Source organism: Condylostylus longicornis, unplaced genomic scaffold, assembly GCF_029603195.1.
Source record: "Condylostylus longicornis isolate FDR11 unplaced genomic scaffold, ASM2960319v2 ptg000022l, whole genome shotgun sequence".
Lineage (NCBI taxonomy): Eukaryota > Metazoa > Arthropoda > Insecta > Diptera > Dolichopodidae > Condylostylus > Condylostylus longicornis.
In genome coordinates this window covers 6,370,246-6,390,374 of record NW_026577991.1, presented here as the reverse complement: position 1 = coordinate 6,390,374, position 20,129 = coordinate 6,370,246, and the positions used below count along the sequence as shown (strand labels likewise).

Here is a 20,129-nt window from a genome sequence, read left to right as displayed (position 1 = left end):
TATTGGAGGCGTTTAAGGAATACCAAAAACGAAAAAATTAACAAAATACCCTATAGAAAATGTTAAAAATATGTTGGAAGAGTAAAAGTGAACGTGGTATGGTAATTGTGAATAAGCCCTCTTAAAACCCATTTTTAAAGTCTTTAAATATAAAGCCATCTATGGGAGTAAATATGAGTTAAGGGTAATATGAATAAACTAATTTCTTACATAGAGTTGAATGCTCAATACTTACACGTATTGTCAAAAGTGTCATAAGTATGGCCTTATAGACACACAGACGTTATCAAAGCTCATAAAAATTCAAAAACAAATTATTGTTTATTCTGTTAGAAGCACTGGAACAAACTTTGACACTGAAATTATTTTGACATTGTTTACTGGAATAAATGTCCATGGCTTCTCCAGTCACCTACATTTTAGTCATAACGTAGTCACCTCATTTTTTTATAAATTTTCGGTTAGTTGAATTAAGATATAATGCCATTTTAAAATAAATTAAAACTGTGCTGAAATTGCATGTTGAATACCGGTGACATTATTGCAATAAAACACTTTAATTTCACTTTACTGCTGCCGCGTGACGTGACGCACTTTAAAAATTTGACACGAAAACACTCGTTTTTCTTCTATATGAATCCAACAACTGTAAATCTACCGCCAATTTTTGATTATTTAAAAATTTGACAGCTGATTTGTTTTCGAACTGAAACGGTTGAAAATTTACTTTTATTATTGCATTGCTTATACAGGTAAATTATAAGTTTTGATATACTTTGTGTATAATTATATAAAAAATATTTTAATATCAAAAAATTCCATTGTATATTATGCTTATTTATAGTTAATGCAGTACAGATGCTATTTGCAATAATAATAAAAAAATAAAAAACAAACAAAATTCATTTAAATGCTTTTAAAAACAGGAAGTATCTGGATATAATTCTAATTAGAATTTATTAGAATTAAAATTAAATAAATTTATTTATAAGAAATGCACATAATTATAATTATACTGTATGTTTTGAAGTTTTAAGACAAAATAAATGGCACTGAATAATGTTTTTTTTCTAAATTTAAATTTTTGAATTTTATATGAAATATTAATTTAATTAACATTTACAATATGCAAACGATGATTGCTAATAAAATAATTAATATTTTTATTTACAATAAGAATTTAATTTCATGAATTTTTATACAAATGTAGTTATTCATAAAATTTAATTAATATGAGGGGGGGGACCGGCATTCTTTATTAATATCGAATTTTTATTATTAACATACTTTATTTATTGTGTCGTGACTTTGAATTTAATATACCGTATGTATCCATATATATATAGAGTATATATATGGATACATATGGTATATATACCATATATATCCATGAATGGTATATATACCATATATATGGTATATATACAATATGTATATTATATACCATATATTATATACTCTTATATATTCGTTTATATTTAGAAAATATTTTTGTATATTTCTGTACATTTAATTGTAAAATATTAATAAATATTATTGTAATATAAACAAATGGTATATGCATAGTTGTAGTTACTTTGAATTAAGTATATTGTTTACAAAATCTTTGCATTTTTTACATTTTTGTTTTGAAGTAAAAAATAATTATTTAATAACAACGTGCAGTTAAATTGCACGTGTTTTGTGAAAAAGAAATAGAAATTAAATTCTCTTTAGACTTCCTCTAAGGGAGAAGACTTGAAACATATTTGGTAATGCATGACATATGTGAAATGGGCAGGGATTTTGTGCCGAACGTACTGTTTGACATACACAGAGAAATTCAAGAGATAAAATGAGCACTTATATAGAAAATTTGATTGATAATTTCAAACAGGACAATGATCCGAATGCTGTTCTTTAAAAAATTCCCATGGGCAAAATATAACAGATAATACTGTTAACGAGTAGACCAAAGGGACGCACATAGTATACGATATTTTTTTGCTTATATCGATAGATAGTAGTTTTTTGAAGTCTCTGCGGCATCTGGTGGGAAATTGCAAACTTAAAACTCAGTTATTAATTTGTATTTCGCATTTCTATGTTTGATACAAGTCTCAAATTTATAATAAATTAAAAACTCACCATTTACACATAAAAAATTTAGTTAAATTATGAACCGAATATTGATTGTCTCCGACTTCTTAAATATAGTTTATGTTTTTTCTAATTATGTTTTTAAATTACGTTTTTAACAATGTTTTTATGTATATATGTATACAAAATGTACCAAATAAATTAACAATAAAACTGTAATTTAAATTCTATAAAAATAAGAAAATTAATTTTGTTTATAAATATTCAAAGTAAGTAACACACATGCCACACAGTATGCAAACACAGCACAACACAATCACATTCAGCATTCAAACCCATACATACATAAGCATCATAAGAAGAAAACCTGTTAGAATGAAATTTTTTTTATTTAAAAAAAACGTGATTTCACATAAAAATTGGAGATCTATTAAATTTAATAGCATTTTAATTTGAACATTTTATAATTAATATCTTATAGAATGATCTATTTTTCATATGGCGTTGTTGATATGCAACGAACCGCGTATGCATGATTCATAAGTGTTATCTTTTGAACTATTTTATTATTTAAATGGTATGTAATTAAAAGTAAAATACAATTAAGTTGGAATCTTTAATTAATAAAATTCTTATATGTATTTTAAGAATTTATTAAATATACTTGTATAGAACATACTTGAATAGTTTAGGAAATAATGATAAAAGTTGTGTATGTTAATTTAACACTAAACGTATATTAAGAGATTTCTGATCAGATAACCGATTGCAATTTTTTTAATTAAAAATTTTAATTAACAAATACTTATTAGGATTTTTATTATCTGAGAGAATTTATTCAATTAAAAAAAAAAAATAATAATTAATTGATATAAATTTTTTTAATTTAATTGTAAAAATTTGTTGCAACGCGTGTTTTTACGCCGGTTATAATTTCAAATTGTTAAAAAATAACACTTTAAAGATTTAGTGAAAATATAACATTATTATTATCTCAATACAGTCACCACAGCTTTTCTTGACAAGGCGCATTTTTGATGTCCATATTTTGGAACACGCTATATATGTGTAATTCTTAATTGTAAACTTGATCTCTAAGGTGTGAAGCTTTGCTGATATATTTCCTGAAATTAGTGGTCTCTTGTTTAGTTACATACGAAGCATTTGCTCAGAGGCAGATTGCAAAAAAATATTTGCTAAACATAATTTTGCTAATTATAATTGCATTGCGCAGTTATTTTTCAAATATGCTTGCGGAATTCAAATTTAAATTTGTTTATGACAATATTCCAAATTACATTCATGTTAGATGTCAAAAAATTAATATAATTAAAAAAAAAAAGAGAATCAATTATGTATATTTAAGTTGCCTTAATTTGCAATCAATTTTTTCAAAATTATATTTTTGCTCTTATATACTTTGACATATTTTTGACAGTGACAATTTAAATTATTGTTGTAACTTTTACTTTCGATGCAAAATTAGTGTTGATTTCCTATTTAAACCTTGAAATTTTTAATCCAGTTCTTACAAATATTCCCTCAAGGAATATCACGTCAACAATATACTCCTACCATGGTATAACTTGTTATAAGTACGTTCAGTTTAACATATAAACACCAATTTTGACCTTCACATACTTTCAATATTATTATAGATAATATTAATTTTAGAACTTATTGAAACAACTGTTTAACTTAAGGTATTTATTTCCCTTGTTTTTTTTATTATTTTTTTAAATTCCTTTCACCAAAAATAACAGAATTCTTCCGTTGTAGAGAAAAATCGACTAATCCAAAGAAAAAACTTTTTCTGAGTAAATTCGAATTTCGAACTTTTGATTTAATTTTTAAGAAATATTTTAGTTTTTTATATATTAATTTCTGATCTCAGGTCTGAGTGAGGTCTAATCAATAATCTAAATGTTCAGAATAGTGTTGAAAATGTTAATTAAAATTTTTCGTTACATGTTTTATTTTAAGAAGACCATCAAAAGGAAATATTGTCTTTAAAATTTTTATGGAATTTGTAAAGAAATTCCCCATTCTTTTATAGTTTTCTCCTTCACTTCATAATTAATTGAATTACTTTAAAAAATTTTTAACAGAAGTGATTCATTGAGTGATGGACAATTTGAATTTGCAATGAACTCAAAAACTACAAAATTTCACTTACACAGTTTGCGCTCACAATTATAGATTTTATTTACACAGTTGATATTATTTCTGTTAAAAATGAAGTTTTTAACCTTTTCAAAACAAAACTTGTTATTGCTTTTTAAACTGCGTTATTCTTATCTCAATAATATTGAGATACTAATAACAAAACGAACAAACAAAAATTGTTATGTCATTTTGTTTTACAAATAAAATTAAAAGTGTTACCTATAAACTAAACAAAAAAAAACTCAACCTAATATTATGCAACAGATCTCAATGATTAATTTGTTTATTATGAATTAAAAATAAAAAATCTACCTTTATAAATACTCATAAACTGTGTACCACAAAGTTTATAACACAGAAGCACTCAATTTCAAATAGATTTTTACGATTTTAAGCACTCTGTGACTGATTCAAAAATTTTTTTATAATATTTTGTTGAACTTTTCATTTTCAATTTTATTCACCTGCAACTATGTAAATGTATGTATAAGGTAGACTTATGGTAGACTTATAAACAGTGAACGAGTTAATCATTATAACAAAAACACACACAAAACTCATATACATAATAGTTAATAATAATATCAAAAAAAGTCAATAACCTAAAAAATAACCAGCTATTTAGTAACAATTTGTATATTTAAACTCGAAGCACAAATTTATACGTACACACGTATTAAATTTAGAGAGTGAGAGAGCATACTATAAGAGAGGTACATAACCGTGTAAAATATAATAAAAGAATAACTTTAATAATAAAAATAAAAAAACACAGTTATAAAAACTTCAATTGAACGATGGTTAAAGTGCTTAAATTTAAATGCTAAAGAGAGAATGAAATATAAGAGAAAGAGAAAAAAAAAAACAAATTTTTAAAACAACATAATTAAAAATTTGAAGTAAGCAATTAAAGCGATAAAGAAGCAGTTAAGAAGAAAACATAAAAACAAATTTATAGGTCAGTTGTAAAAACGTTTAATTTTTATGTAAAAACTTAAGTAAGAGTTGAAAACATTGTGCTAACAAAATATGGGTGATTTTTTGAAGTTTCTTGTGTTTTTAATTTTATATGACAACTCACTTTGATTTTCCTTTTTACTATGGAGGAATTGACACCGTGAAGAGCACCGACCGTATTTTTACTGATCACTTATTGCATACAATAAGACAGATTAAGTGATTTAACTTGCCAATTTTTCGGCGGGAATTCAATTTAATGAATTCTCCATGGTGAGGAAGCGTAAATAAGCTATTTAGCAGCGCAATAATGAGCTGAACACGTTGTTGGAAATAAGGGTTGTCACAAGATAAAGATGACCACTCTTTTCCCTTCGGTTGAATTTTGTTCTTAACGAGGTAATGCGCAATGTAACAACAACCTCGAAAGGCGTAAAATCCATCAAAACGACTTGGAGTATGAGGACGATAGTTATAGGCTTACTGGCCAACACGCATTCAGATATACAGAAAAAACTTATGAGCTGCAAACAAGAACAACAGAAGTCCGGTTCAGAATCAATATCAGAAAGATTAAATCGCAAAAGAAAAAGATTTGGAACAGTTGACTTATCTAGAGAGCCTCATATCCACATCGGGAGGGGTTAAATTAGACATAAATAGTAAGTTGAAACTGGCTAGTCTATATCATTTGTCGAATTGCGGGAATGAGATTATCACAATTATACACTATTAAATAGAACTGGCTGCAGTAAAGATAATTTAAATGTAAAATACTAACCAGAGACTTTATTATGAAATCCGATTTTTGTATTCGAAAAAATTATAAGATAGCATCCAATTTACTAACTTTCCATTTCTGCAATTTCCAATATGTTCCAATGTATTATACCATATTAATATACCTATTGAAATTGGCTTGTATTGAACAATAACCTTGAAATCCAATTAAGTTATATTTTTTTTTCTTCGCTTAATTACTATTTTGCTATTTTGTTTGTTTTTAAGTAATCAAATTTACTTTCTTTTTTGTTTGATTTGATTAAATAAAATAGTAAATATGAAATCAAAAAAAAAAATTCTAAAGAAAATATTTTCACCTTTGATCTTATATTTCTGTTCGGTATGTTTAGAATTATTTAGAATAAATTTACGTATGCGATAATATTCTATTATACATTATCAGAGGCATGTATGTTACGTCTTTGCTTTTGAATTTAAAATAATTTCTTATTTGTCCGCACAATTTTTTTTTTATATATAGGCATCCCTTGAATAAGATCATATTTAAACTACATATTAATTTCGTTCTAAGAAATACAGTGGGACTTGGGTAGTAGTATGGGAATGAAGTTATCTACCGGACTACAGTAGCGTATTTCAGACTGAGGTGGTTATAGTGACCAAAACCGCCGAGATTGCGGTGACGGGCGGTTAATCTGCTAAGACCGTCAAAATCTACGTGAATAGCAGAGCGGTTGTTGTGCTGCCAGGTTCTTACACTGTCAATTCTAGATTAGTGGGGCGGTGTAGGTCAGCCTTGACGGCATTATGCGGGCTATATTATCTGGGACACAGTAATGTCGAAAGGAACAATAGAGTAGACGAATTGGTCAGATTAGGGACGGGGGTCGAAACTTCGGAAATGCACTGATCGATGCTTCCTCCCTTGGGAGAGTTCAAGAACGGATTGGACTAGCTTTTGTAAGCGTCTGTTTAAACCTTTTCAAGGAACTTCAATGAATTCGGTGAGGAGGGATGTGTTGCGGAGGGATATCGATGGTCACCCAGTACTAGATTAGTTTAATTTCTCTTTTGTTTTTCCCCTATTCTGGTTTGTTATCTGCGTTAATTTTTTTAACGAAGGGTAAAAGTTATCTCTTTTTGTCGAAAAAACGTTCTCTTTTTCTGACTAAATTATTTTGTCTAAATATGTATTTCAATTGATCAAGTTTTTGACTGAAGCGTTTCTAATAAATCGTATTATTCGGTGAAGGCCTGTATTCAGTAACAAGCATATGTTATAAAATATTTTATGAGCACAACAAAAAAACACAGAAAAAAAAATTATTTAAATGCTTCAATCAAAATTTTGCGCCAGACATGGTTTCATTTTCCTTTTTTGTTTTTCTTTATGTGAATGGCATGACTTTTGTTTATATAACAAATTCAAATATTTTAAAATGAATTTAAAAATCATCAGCTAAAAAATTTTTCACTTTTCAATAGAATTTCGCTGATTATAATTGAAAATTAGAGAACGTAAAATGCTGCTAATTTTTTTTTTGAAATTTTTGATTTTATTGTCGATTTAATTTTTTCAATAAAAATTTTGGAAAATTTCAATATTGAAATATAACAAACTGAAACAATGTAGCTCAAATATTTTTTACTTCGTTAATTATGGCTTCTTTTCGAGGAAATCATAATAAATGTGATAAGTTAGTGAGTTGTGAGGAAGTTATTATTAAGCATTTCTTAAAGATTAATTATTTTTTTTTAATACTTTTTACACAAATACGATATATACGATACGATATACAAATTTAGTCTAGACTAAGCAATTATCACTCAATACCTGCGTTACATCAACTGTATTATTGAAATTGAAGGACAATATTCGCATATAATGCCGTCAATTCAATTGCAATTACAGTGTACTGACAACACTCTTCGCATTCATACAAATAAATCAATTAATTCGAAAATAAAAATTTAATAAAAAATTTAATCTGTTCTTTAAAAGCAGTCCCATATTTATTGAAAAAAATTTATTAATTTTTTTTTTAATAATTTTCTGGCACCATAAAGGTTTATTTTTACTTTAATTTGCAAGGTTAAATTGTTCACTAAAACAAAAACTTTAATATTTAAATTTCATTTAAATTAATTTTTTATTTTCAACTTCAATTCGAAAACTACATACAAAAATATGTGATTCTGTATTTATATACACGTGTATTTAAATATGTTGGGTATATAGTATGAAAAAATATTATAAAAAAAAAACTTGCGTTTAAATAAATTTCAATTAACATTAATTTGAAATTTTTTTAACACTTTGAAAAAAAAAAAGGAATATTTTGTTTTTTCTCTTATTCGGTTTTCACACTTGCATATTGTTAATAATAAAGTATTTTTATTTGATATGTGCGAAAGTATGTTCTAAAACACAAAGTAGGTATGTTTATATTAAAAATATCAATGAAAATATTTAAAGAATTTAAAATTAAAATTCTCTTTATGTACATTTTTTAACATTGAAACTATTTTATTTATATTTTTTTTTCTGTGTAGTTTATTTAATTCTCATAATATTTACAACTGTAAAAATTGTTTGCTTCGTGAAAAAGCGTTGTCAACGTTACTGACTTATCATTATCGTCGAAAATTAAAATTGACAATTCTATAATATTTTTATGACAGCTATAATTATTCGAAATGACCTAAACATTTTAGTCTCTTCTTCCTGATAGTCTAACGCGATCTATCTATGTAAGTAGAGCCCCTACTAAACCACCTTTAAAATTCTCCGTTCTGTATCTTATATTTTGATCGGACTCAAAAAAAAATTATGGGAGACAGTATAAACAGCCGGATATCACATATTTTTTAAGGATACTCAGTTTACCAATCTTGAACTAGACACGAATTTATTTACATATATGGCAGAAACTGCATGATGTTGTAACTTATTTGAAAATGTTTACGCTCGTCTCACATTTAAAATGTCGAATACCGATTTCGTCAAGAATATACTTATATTTTTATTCTCTTATATGTATTTCCTTTCCTTACGGCGTTGCCAAGCCGATTGGGATAAGAGCACGTAAAATACCTAAAGTTCTGCGTCTTTCGATATTAAACGCATCTTGTAGCTTAGTATTCCTTATCGAGAGCATTTGTCAATGTATTCGCTGTATAATTTGTTAGTAAGCATACAATTTTTTTATATATATAACAATAGAAAACTGTTATAATTTCAAATTAAAATTTTGTTTACATGTATTATAAATTTTTGTAAATAATTTTATATTTTTAGAATTTGGCAATATCAATTAATTATTCTTTCATATATACGTACATGTGATATCGATTAAATTTGATTTATTTGACTTTGATTCAAAATTATATTGTTCTCTTATGGTATAATGGAATCATGAAATCGACTATTAATATACAAAACATGGAAAGTTTGTATATATGTATATGTACATGATTTCCATTCTATTGCTTCTAATACTCTATAAAAACAAAACATAAAAAGTAATTAAAATTTAATGTTCTAGAACCGATTCTAGAAATATCGAATGTAACTGACGACTGCTTTTCAATGTAAATAATAGAAGATGAACTTTATTTTACAAATAATCAAAATTTCAATTTAAAATTTATAAAAATCTATACAATATAAATTTTATTAACAAACTATTACCACATAATATAAAAATTTTGTTATTATATTTTGTTTAGATGATAATTCAGTAACTGTTATACGTTCGATATTAATTCAAAATTAATAGCTCGTTATCAAATTATGTATATATATTATGTACGAGTATATACCCTTATAGTTATTTAAAAAATATTAATTACACGTTCACAGCAAATAAATTTTATGTACATACAATATTGTATACAAATTAAAAGCTACTGTACTGCATAATAGCACTAAATTTTCTAATTTATAATGTTATACACTTTTAAAAAGTGAACCAAAGCATCCGCAAATGATGCTAATATAATCTAATATTTAAAATATGTTATAATTATGGTTATAATTATGTATAGTATGTTTATAGTATGTGTATTGAATGTGTTCATTAATAATGAATTTTAAAATTCATTGGTTAACCATAAAAAATATGGATAAAAGATGAAAATTTCAAAACTATTTTTGACTTACATACATAAATTTTATTATTAACTTATGTATAAAAATGTTAATTGGGTTATCAACAAAAAAAATAACAACAAATGCGAAATTCCTGACAAAAATAACATTTTCATTTAGAATGAAATTGAAATTTTAGAATTTGTGTAAATTTATTACCTATGTATGTATTTTTGTTATTAAATTCAATATAATATACGTGTATGTACAGTCGAACACGCTTATATGTATACTGTTTCGGACAGAATTTTTCGTGTATAGTTCCGTATTATGCAGTTATTTCTATTGGCAACATTAAATTTTAATGTCAAATTTGTAATAGGAATGACAATAAGAACATACTTATTATAGACGTGTTATTATATTGAGCAAAAATTAATAATTCCTATATTTCGCGCCAGATGGCTCATTAACATTTTTTTTTATTAATAGTGTTGTCAAGTGAAAATATTTGTGCTTGTATAACTCTTTGTTTGAAACAAAAAAATATCGAAAATTTTTGTGTTTATAAAAGTTTTGTGCTAATAAGCGTTTAAAAATGTAACAAATAGCATGAAGAATTAGAAATATTACATGTGAGCCAAATATGTATTGCGTATAAAAGGAGTTTTGTATATATGCGTACTGCAAATGACCGTGTTTGACTGTATAACAATTTGCATATAAATTTTGCTTTCAATAAAATAAATGCATAGTTTATTAACTGATAAGCGTTTACGACAATTTTCATACATGTTTGCTTAACAAAATTCTCAATCAGAACATGTAAACGTAACAAACACAGACACATAAAATCAATTGCAAGTAAATATGTATATGTGTATATATGTATATAATATGTACATGCTTAGAATTGCAGAATCAGCTAGGTAAATTGATAATATTGACGCGTATATTTTATAAAATACACACAAACATACATAATTTATGTGTTAATAAAAAATAATGAAACGTTTATTTCAGCAGAAAATCATTTCTAAAGCTATTAATTAAAAATTATAAATTATTATTATTAATAATAAGATAAAGGTTAAAATTATATTTATGGTAAATATTGTCATTTGTATTTTTTTTTTGAAATAACATTAAAAACGTACATTTATGTGAATTGTACAAAATATAGGAAGTCAATATATAAAACTAAAATTGTATTTGCGAATAAATAAGTAATGTATGTGCTTTAAATTTAAAATTATTGTCACATTATTGTCACGTATAATTCAAAAAATTATGGTGAATAAAAATTGATATTTTAATGTATCTAATTGCCATGAAAATATTATTATAATATAACTACAGGGTGGTCCGAAATTTATATTAAGATATTAGGCGATTCTTTGAAGTTGTTTTATGAAAACAAATTTTTCGTGTAAAGAATAGGGGCATCTCGAACGACTAATGGTAGTTTTAGGTGATTATAAAAAACTAGATCGAAAAAATTCTGTCTGTCAAATATTCATAGTTCGAAACAGTTCGAAACTTCGAAACAGTTGAAGCAAGAACAATATTTTGTTCGTAATGTTTTTGCCCAGTGAATAAACTTTCATAGCGGTAACATAAATCACTGATGTCAGAGTTACCGTTTTCTTGAGTAATAGTTGTTCAGTTAGAATATTATTAAAATAACAAGTAATCGGACAATACGTATTAACATATGTATCTGCCTATGTATTATTTTTCTCCCCTATATGTAATTAATTGTCACATTTATATTTATTACAAACTTATTTGAATAATCAAAAGCATATTATATATTCCATGTTAAAATGTTGTTATTGGATAGATAGGTTATCATACGGTTTCAACCTTGAAATATTTTCAACAAAATTTTAATTGCATTTTCCAATAAAAAATATTGGAATAATGGAAACGGAAAATATTAAAATTACGTTTTAAGTTCAAGTTAAATTTCGCAGCAAAAATAAAACACCATTTGCATAAAAATCAATTTTTTTTTTGTCAATGTTTGTCAATTTTTTTGAAAGTAAATCAAATATTGCGTAACTTTTACATACGCATTTAAATATTACAGTGATATATGCAAGCGACATCTACATTTAAATTATAATAAATAATAATTTTGATTATGTCATTTTAATTTGATTTACACATTGTTTTTGTTTTTGGTCCATAATGCATTAAGTAAAAATTTAGAAAAATTTTTGTTTCCACTTACTTAATATTTTCATAATCATCTTTTTAATTTATTATTCACATTAATAGATTTATGACATTTTTCGATCATTTCTTGTCTCATTGTCAACCCCTTTACTTCAAAATTAAAAAGAATGTTATAGTTTAAGATTTTTTGGGTCAATTTTTTATTATCTAGAGAATTCTACCTATAAGTATGTAAAATAATGTAAAATAAAAAAAAAACCTTAATCTAAATTTATTAAATTATAACAATGAATTGATTAAATTAAAAATCAATTATATAGAATAAGTTGTAAATGATTTTAAAATGATTATTTTATTATTTTGTTTTTTAATTAGAGCGAAAAATAAGTAATACCTTGAACCTATTAATCAATTAATTAATTGAATATAATAGAAAATAAATGAAACTATTAAAGAATAAATGTTGCAAATAATATGCGTTGTAATAATAGAAATCATTTTTATTTTAATTTTTTATAGATTTGACGTAAAAGTTTGACAATTTTATTTTTCGATATTTTTACTATATCTCGAATATTAATTATTAAAATAACAAATATTTTCATTCATGATGCTTTAGAAAATATTCTAATTAATATTATAAAGACGCTGATGAAGATTCATAGAAATAAACTTTTATTTTAAATATTTATGAACAAAATTTTTCATATAATCTAAATATTACATACTTACTTTGTAACTTTTTATTATAAATATTGTGAATTAAATATCACAGAACAAGTGTAACCGTTTACACAAATTCACATCTAATGTCAAACTTGCACAAAAACATGAAGTTTTTATTTTTGAATGCAGTAGACAAGATGTTTGCATTTAAATGAATGCCCTCTGGTAGAGGTATAAATAAACATATTTAGATAAATTAGAAGAAGTTCATATACTTCTTTCCAATTTTTTAATGAATTTATGGGGTATTTATTTAGGATGTAATTTAAATGTTTCTGACTTTCGTTGACAAGTAAAACTTGCAATTTTACAATAATGTTTAAACTTTTATTCACACTTTTATATAGAGTTTGTAATAAATATTTTTTTTTGCGGCAAATTTTATTCGAAAAAAATAAATTTTGATATTCACCGAAATTTATAGTAGAAAAACTACATTTCGATTATTGCTCTTTTATTGTTTCAAACACATAATTTGAATTTAGAACGTGAAAGAATTATAGAATTTAAAATCGAATACATGTGTGTATGCATACCAGAAACCCAACAAAATATTCATTTTAAAATTATTTACAAAAAATAAATAAATAAATAAATAAAAACTGTAAAAGAAAGAATTTTGTTTTTCTTTTTATAAGCTTTTTGAAATTTTCATCATTCATGAAATTCCAAAGTAAGTGGTAGAACATTTTTTATTCAACAGGTTTTTGTTAATTTCTCGAATATATCTGCCATCTATAGTTGAAGGGAAGTATTAAAGCAAATCTAATGTGTACATTTGATACATAATTTGGGCCGCCTGTCTACACGAGAATACATTGGAGATTACAGTGTATGGCCAATCATTCATCTAACGAGTTTACATTGAGCGTATAACTAGCCATTCAATAATTCTTTTTTTTGTAAAAGAGAATGTGTTTAGTGAGAAAACGTAAATTTTGTGAACGTGTTAAATGTACTTATATGCATACATATAAATAAGCCATTTACTAAATCAAAATGTAGTTTAAATAGAAAAATATTGTAAAACATAGGTTAGATTAGGTTAAGTTAATACGGTTTTCCGAAGAGTACACCTCGTCCCGTTGTGATACCACCTTCTAATTTCTCATTTTCCGCCCCTCATTCGAACCATCCGGAACTCTTCAGAAATCAGCTAAGATCCCTGACATTTATATCCACTAAGTTCGTAGCCGAAGAAGTGCTAATAAAACATAAATTAAATTAGATCTTGTGACAATTTATATTGTTATTGTGTTGAAGACAGTCACTTCGAATAGAGACTAAATTGGTACAAGCATAATCCAATAGGTACAATACAAGTCCAGTGATGTGTGCCATTTCAGTAATGCAACTGTAATCGAATTTCTTTACAAATATTTTTTAAATTCCAAATTTTACAACCATAGGTAGCGAAATCATTTTGTCAAATAACCGGGAAACTGACAATAAATCGATAAATTAATTTTTTTTGTTTTTATTTTTAAACAAAATTTTTTTATTCAATTATTCTAATTTATCATAAATTTTTTGCTCCTTTTTTTTTTAAAATATTCAAATTTTTTAAATTCCATTATTCATTTTATTTATTTTTAATTCTTTAAAATAATATTAAATATGAAATATTCAAAAAAAATTAAAAAATATGAAATGTTTATAAAAATTTTTCTAATAATTTTATTTATTTTTATTTTCGAAAATATTTACAGACAAGTCTTGATAGCTCAAAAGAACCTCTAACAACTAATACAAGCACTGGAATAACAATTAGTTCAAATAATAATAAAAAGCATAATAAAAAAATATTAAATAATGATCCATCATCATCAGTAATTTCATCTGGATTCAATTTATTATCAACATCATCATCATCATCGACACCATCTTCATCATCATCGTCAACGTCATGGAATATTAGTAGAAATCAACAAAAAATGGAAAATAAAGAAGAACAAGAAGAAGAAATTAAGGATAATAATAAATGGTTTATTGAAAAGAATTTCTGTCCGATATGTTATACAATACCGGTACAACCGAATGAATTTAAAGAATTATCATTATGTAAACATGAAATATGTCATAGATGTTTAGAACGTTATGTAAAAAATGAAATACTTGAATTTAGAACAACAATTGGTAAGTTCTGTTCTCATTCAATTTCTAAAAGCTCATATTAAATTCGGTACTAATTTTAAATAAATTGAAATTTTTGTTTTTATTTTAGCTTGCCCTCAATGCTCGGAATATATTCATCCGAAAGATATTGAAATGATATTAAGATATGATAAGAAAATAATAAGTAAATATGAAGATTATATGATAAGAAGATATTTATTATCTGATCCAGATTCAAGATGGTGTCCAGCACCAGAATGTGGGTAAGAAATTTATAAATTACATTAAAAATTAACACAGCTACAATATATTAAAAATTAAAAATCAAATTTTATTACAAAAATTTAAAATAATTTTAGGTATGCTGTTATTGCAGCTGGTTGTGCATCATGCCCACGAATACGTTGTCAAAGACCAGGTTGTGGTTTATCATTTTGTTATCATTGTAAAGCAGAATGGCATCCAGATCAAACATGTGATGCTGCTAGAGCAACACGTCAACAAAATCAACAACAAACAAATCATTATACACAGCAATTTAATTTACAAAATCCGTCCAATCGTTTGGGTCATCGAAATTCTGAATTAGAATTAAATTCAGATGATGTCAAACCATGTCCACGATGTCATGTATATATTGTTAAAATGGATGATGGTTCATGTAATCATATGGTATGCTCAATATGTAATGCAGAATTTTGTTGGTTATGTATGAAAGAAATAAGTGATTTGCATTATTTAAGGTATATTTTCTTTCTATGTTTATATATAGAATTTTACTAATAAATGAATATTTTATTTTTAGTCCTTCAGGATGTACATTTTGGGGTAAAAAACCATGGTCAAGAAAAAAGAAAATTATGTGGCAAATAGGAACTTTAATTGGTGCTCCAGTTGGTATAGCATTAGTTGCTGGTATTGCAATACCAGCTATGATTATTGGTATTCCCGTATGGATTGGAAAAAAAATTTATTTGAAATGTTTTAAGGAAACTAGATTAAAGAGAAATTTAGCGGTTGCAACTAGTGTTTTAGCTTCAGTGAGTAAATCTTAATTATTTCTAAAAATTTAAACAAAACTTAGTGCTGTTAAACGCATGCATTATATTTATTTGTTGCATTTAAAAATTACACCACTTCTATTTTAATAAATAATCTCTTCAACAGTCTAATTTCAATTGAAAAATTTAAATTATTTATCTTTTTTTTTTTGTTGTTTTTCCGTTTTAGTTTGTAATATCTCCAGTTTTAGCAGGATTAGCAGTTGCAGTTGGTGTACCAATATTATTGTTTTATGTTTATGGTGTTGTACCAATATCCTTATGTCGTACTGGTTGTAATGTAACAACATCACGTGATGGATTACGTTTTGATTTTGATAGTACATCTAATAATGATGATGATGGATCACGTGAAATATTAAAAACAGATAATGAAAAATTCCAAAAAGAAAAATTATTTGATTGTACTGATAATAATATGAATATAGATTCGGTATCAAGAAGTATCGGAGATGTTAGCATTAGTGTTAGTAGTGTTAGTAATATTGGTTCATCAGATTCAACATCAAATTGTAATGATAAAAAATATGATCAAGATTCAACAACTGCATTAGCTGGTAGCATAAATGATAATGGAAGTTGTAATGATAATAGTGCTATCAATAGTAATAACATTAATAATAATAACAATAATAGTAGCTGTTCTAGTAATAATATTGATTATGTTGAATCAACAAAAAATCAAAACAATTATAATGAAAATCAACAAATTGATATTTGTTCAATTGAATCGGATACAAAAATAATTATAACCAAAAATAGTAATGAAAATGATTCAACCACAATACAAATTCTATAGATGAATTTAAAATTATTAGAGACTGTGAAATTTGATTTTGTAAAACAAAATGTTTTAGTTTTAACTAAAACAATTTTTTTTTTTATTTTATCAAACAAAATAATTGAATTTTTGATAAATTTTTGAAATATAATAATTTTATTGTTTATATTTTAAAAAATAAGTGTTATTTTTAAATTTATATTTGTAGTTATATGTTATGTATAAATTAAATTTTAACTGTTATAAATGTTATAATTAAATAATATATTGCATTTTTAATAAAAATTATGTGAAAATATTAATTTTATTGTATTTAAATTCGATTATATTACATTTTATAATACGATTTCTTTAAAATTTGCAGAAAGAACGAATGAAGAAATGTTAGAAAGAACGACTCCAAAGTGTTTTTCCAGGTGGATTTCAAGTGAATTAACAACTACTCGATAATGAAAAATTTAGAATTATCAGAAGTTCTATTTTTATTTGAATAAAGGACTTGTAAAACAATTTATTTTCTTTAAAGATGAGGTCAGGCTAAAAATACCATTTTACGGCTTCAGAAAGCTAGTTTCTTAAATATTGTAATCTTATAAATGTATGCTAATATTATTAAATTTTTTTACATTGTTAAAAACTGATAATTGATTTAATTCAAAATAAAATTAGGTAATTTGAAATAACTGCTTAGTATGTGAACAATATTGTATTTAGTACAATCTAATATTGAATTGTATTTCATTTTTATTTGAAACAATTTGAATTGAAACAAAATTAATAGTATACTAGTATTCTCCTAAATTTATGCAAAATATAAATAATTTTGTGGTGATTCAAGAAAACGCAAAACTACAAAATTACGTTAGCTACAGCAATCTACTTGTTATAAGATTGTTTACATGTTTGCATTCACATAAAAATGAAGCACAAGCAATTTTTTAATCAGGAAATAAAATTTAGTTTTGTAATATCAAAAAGATTCATAGTTTGTAATATAGTAAATTTTAAAAATTTCTTAGTAAAACAATAAATACCCAATGTTTTTAGTATTCAGTAAATTATTATAAATATGTAATTGAGTATCTGCATGTAGTTTTATAGTAAGATTCAGCTAAATTAAGTAGCCAGCGATAAAATAATAATGGTAATTTTTTATATGTAAAAATTACCATTATTTTAATACTTCTTCAACTCTCTTGTTGTAATAACAAATAATAAATAATTAATTGATGTTTAATATTCATAATTATTATTTTAATTTTGTTGTTATATTTTTTGCTAAATCATAAATTTATGGGCAAAGCACTACTTGTAAATTAATATAAAAATTTTACAGTGTGTAGGTATATTCTTATTATATTATCATATTATTATATTATTATTTCAAACTGTCTGAATTATAATTCGTTCTATAGTTATAACAAAGGGTTCAATAATATAGAAAATAATATAAACAAGTACATTTATAATTTAATTTAAATTTATTAAGATATTTAAACCTCTATAAATGATCCTTTGAATAATTTAATTATTAAAAGCTTATTAATATTATTGCAAAATTTTATTATATGACAATATATTTTTTTTTATATTATTATAAATATACAATTTATTTTAATTTTTATTTTAATATAGTGTTGTTGATAACCTTGAGGATCATTCTATTATTGTTATTGTAATTTAAAATATTCAAAATAATAATAAAATTCTTTTCAAGAAATTATTAAAAGAGTATTGACATATTTTGAAAATTTTCAATAATTTTGCAAAAAAACAATTTAATACGCATAAAATTTTATAATATATAAATAATTTTTAAAATACTTTTTACATACAATTATTTGTTTAAAAACAATTCTAAGCTATCACCCATATTCTCATAGACGAATCATTTAAAGCTCAAATATTTATCAATTTGAAAAAAATTGAAAATTCTATTATGAAAAACTTTTAATATTTTTGATACAAAATTTTTGCGTTATTATCTATGTGATTTGAATTTTAAATTATTCAAAATAATTTATTGATATTATTAAAATTTACATAAAAAAAGGGGTAAACTCATTTTAATAATTTACGTTAATAAAAAGAAGTTACAGATAATTTATTTTTCATGCTTGTAAAAATATTTAGGGTGCTATACTTAAATATTAATAAATTGGTTATAATGTCAATGGTATTTTTTTCTATTTCTTAACCAAATTTTGTATTCTATAAGAGAATAATTTTCAAAATCTATCAATGAATTGTAAAAAAGCGATATTATTGTATGAATATGAATATTATTTTCTGATCATATGATCCCCAATTATACATATTAAATATTAAATTTAATTGCATATTGTACATTTTATTAAATTACAAGTAATATTAAAGTTAATTACATTAAATTAAGGAAATAATTTAAACTAATAATATTTTATTGATTCGAGATAAGACAATTCATTATTCTAATACAATATTTTATCACAAATTAATTATTTTTTAAATTTGAAAATAAAATAACAAAAAAAAAACCAAAAAAAAAAAAGTTTAATTATCAGGGAAAATGAAAATGACGCCGTAAACTTTGTATATTATTTTTTTTCTTTTTCTTAAAATGCGATGATAGTGAATATTTATGAAATAAACTAAACGATCATTTCAGTATCCCTATTGATAAGGTCAAAGATTTAAAATTTTGAGATAATTAAACACACAGGGTGTATTAATACTGTTATACATTTTAAATCTAATCAAAATATATATGTTTAGTGCCATATTTATTTTTATGATATAATTAAAAGTAGATATTTTGTAAATGCTTTTAAGATTAATTTGTTTTAAAGTATTTAATTAAAATTAAAATATAATTAAAGAAATTTTCTTAATTTTATTATTCTAAATTCAAAAATTTTACAAAAATTAAATTTAAATTAAAACTAGAATTTGAAACTGAAATTAAATTAGAATTCTTTTATAATATTCTAGTGTATTATGATGTTTTTGATTAAATTTCTAACTTTATTAACCTGTACATACAAAAAATTATAATACAAAATACATGTATGTATAAAATTATAGTAGAATATTTTTTATGGTAAACTTCTCTTATCACTATTATCATTGATTTTTTTTTTTTGTGCTTCCTTTGTATATACAAGTTTTGTTTCATAACTAAAGAAACTAAGTATTTTTATATTTTAGTTGAGTTCTATCAGTCTTTTGGTGAAGACATTGAGATTTTCCT

General features: G+C 24.1%; 1 protein-coding gene across 4 annotated transcripts in view; it reads left to right on the top strand.

Moving 5' to 3' along the window:
• Positions 1-17,110, top strand: part of LOC129606758 (E3 ubiquitin-protein ligase RNF19A-like) — a 35,455-nt gene extending 18,345 nt beyond the window's left edge. For all 4 annotated transcript variants that reach the window (XM_055517278.1, XM_055517280.1, XM_055517277.1 and 1 more), the window contains exons 3-7: positions 14,653-15,079; positions 15,168-15,321; positions 15,418-15,801; positions 15,864-16,098; positions 16,289-17,110. In XM_055517278.1, the coding sequence (XP_055373253.1) occupies positions 14,653-15,079; positions 15,168-15,321; positions 15,418-15,801; positions 15,864-16,098; positions 16,289-16,918 (1,830 nt within the window). In that variant the 3' untranslated portion in view covers positions 16,919-17,110. The remainder of the gene's footprint in view (positions 1-14,652; positions 15,080-15,167; positions 15,322-15,417; positions 15,802-15,863; positions 16,099-16,288) is intronic.
• Positions 17,111-20,129: the final 3,019 nt, after the last annotated feature.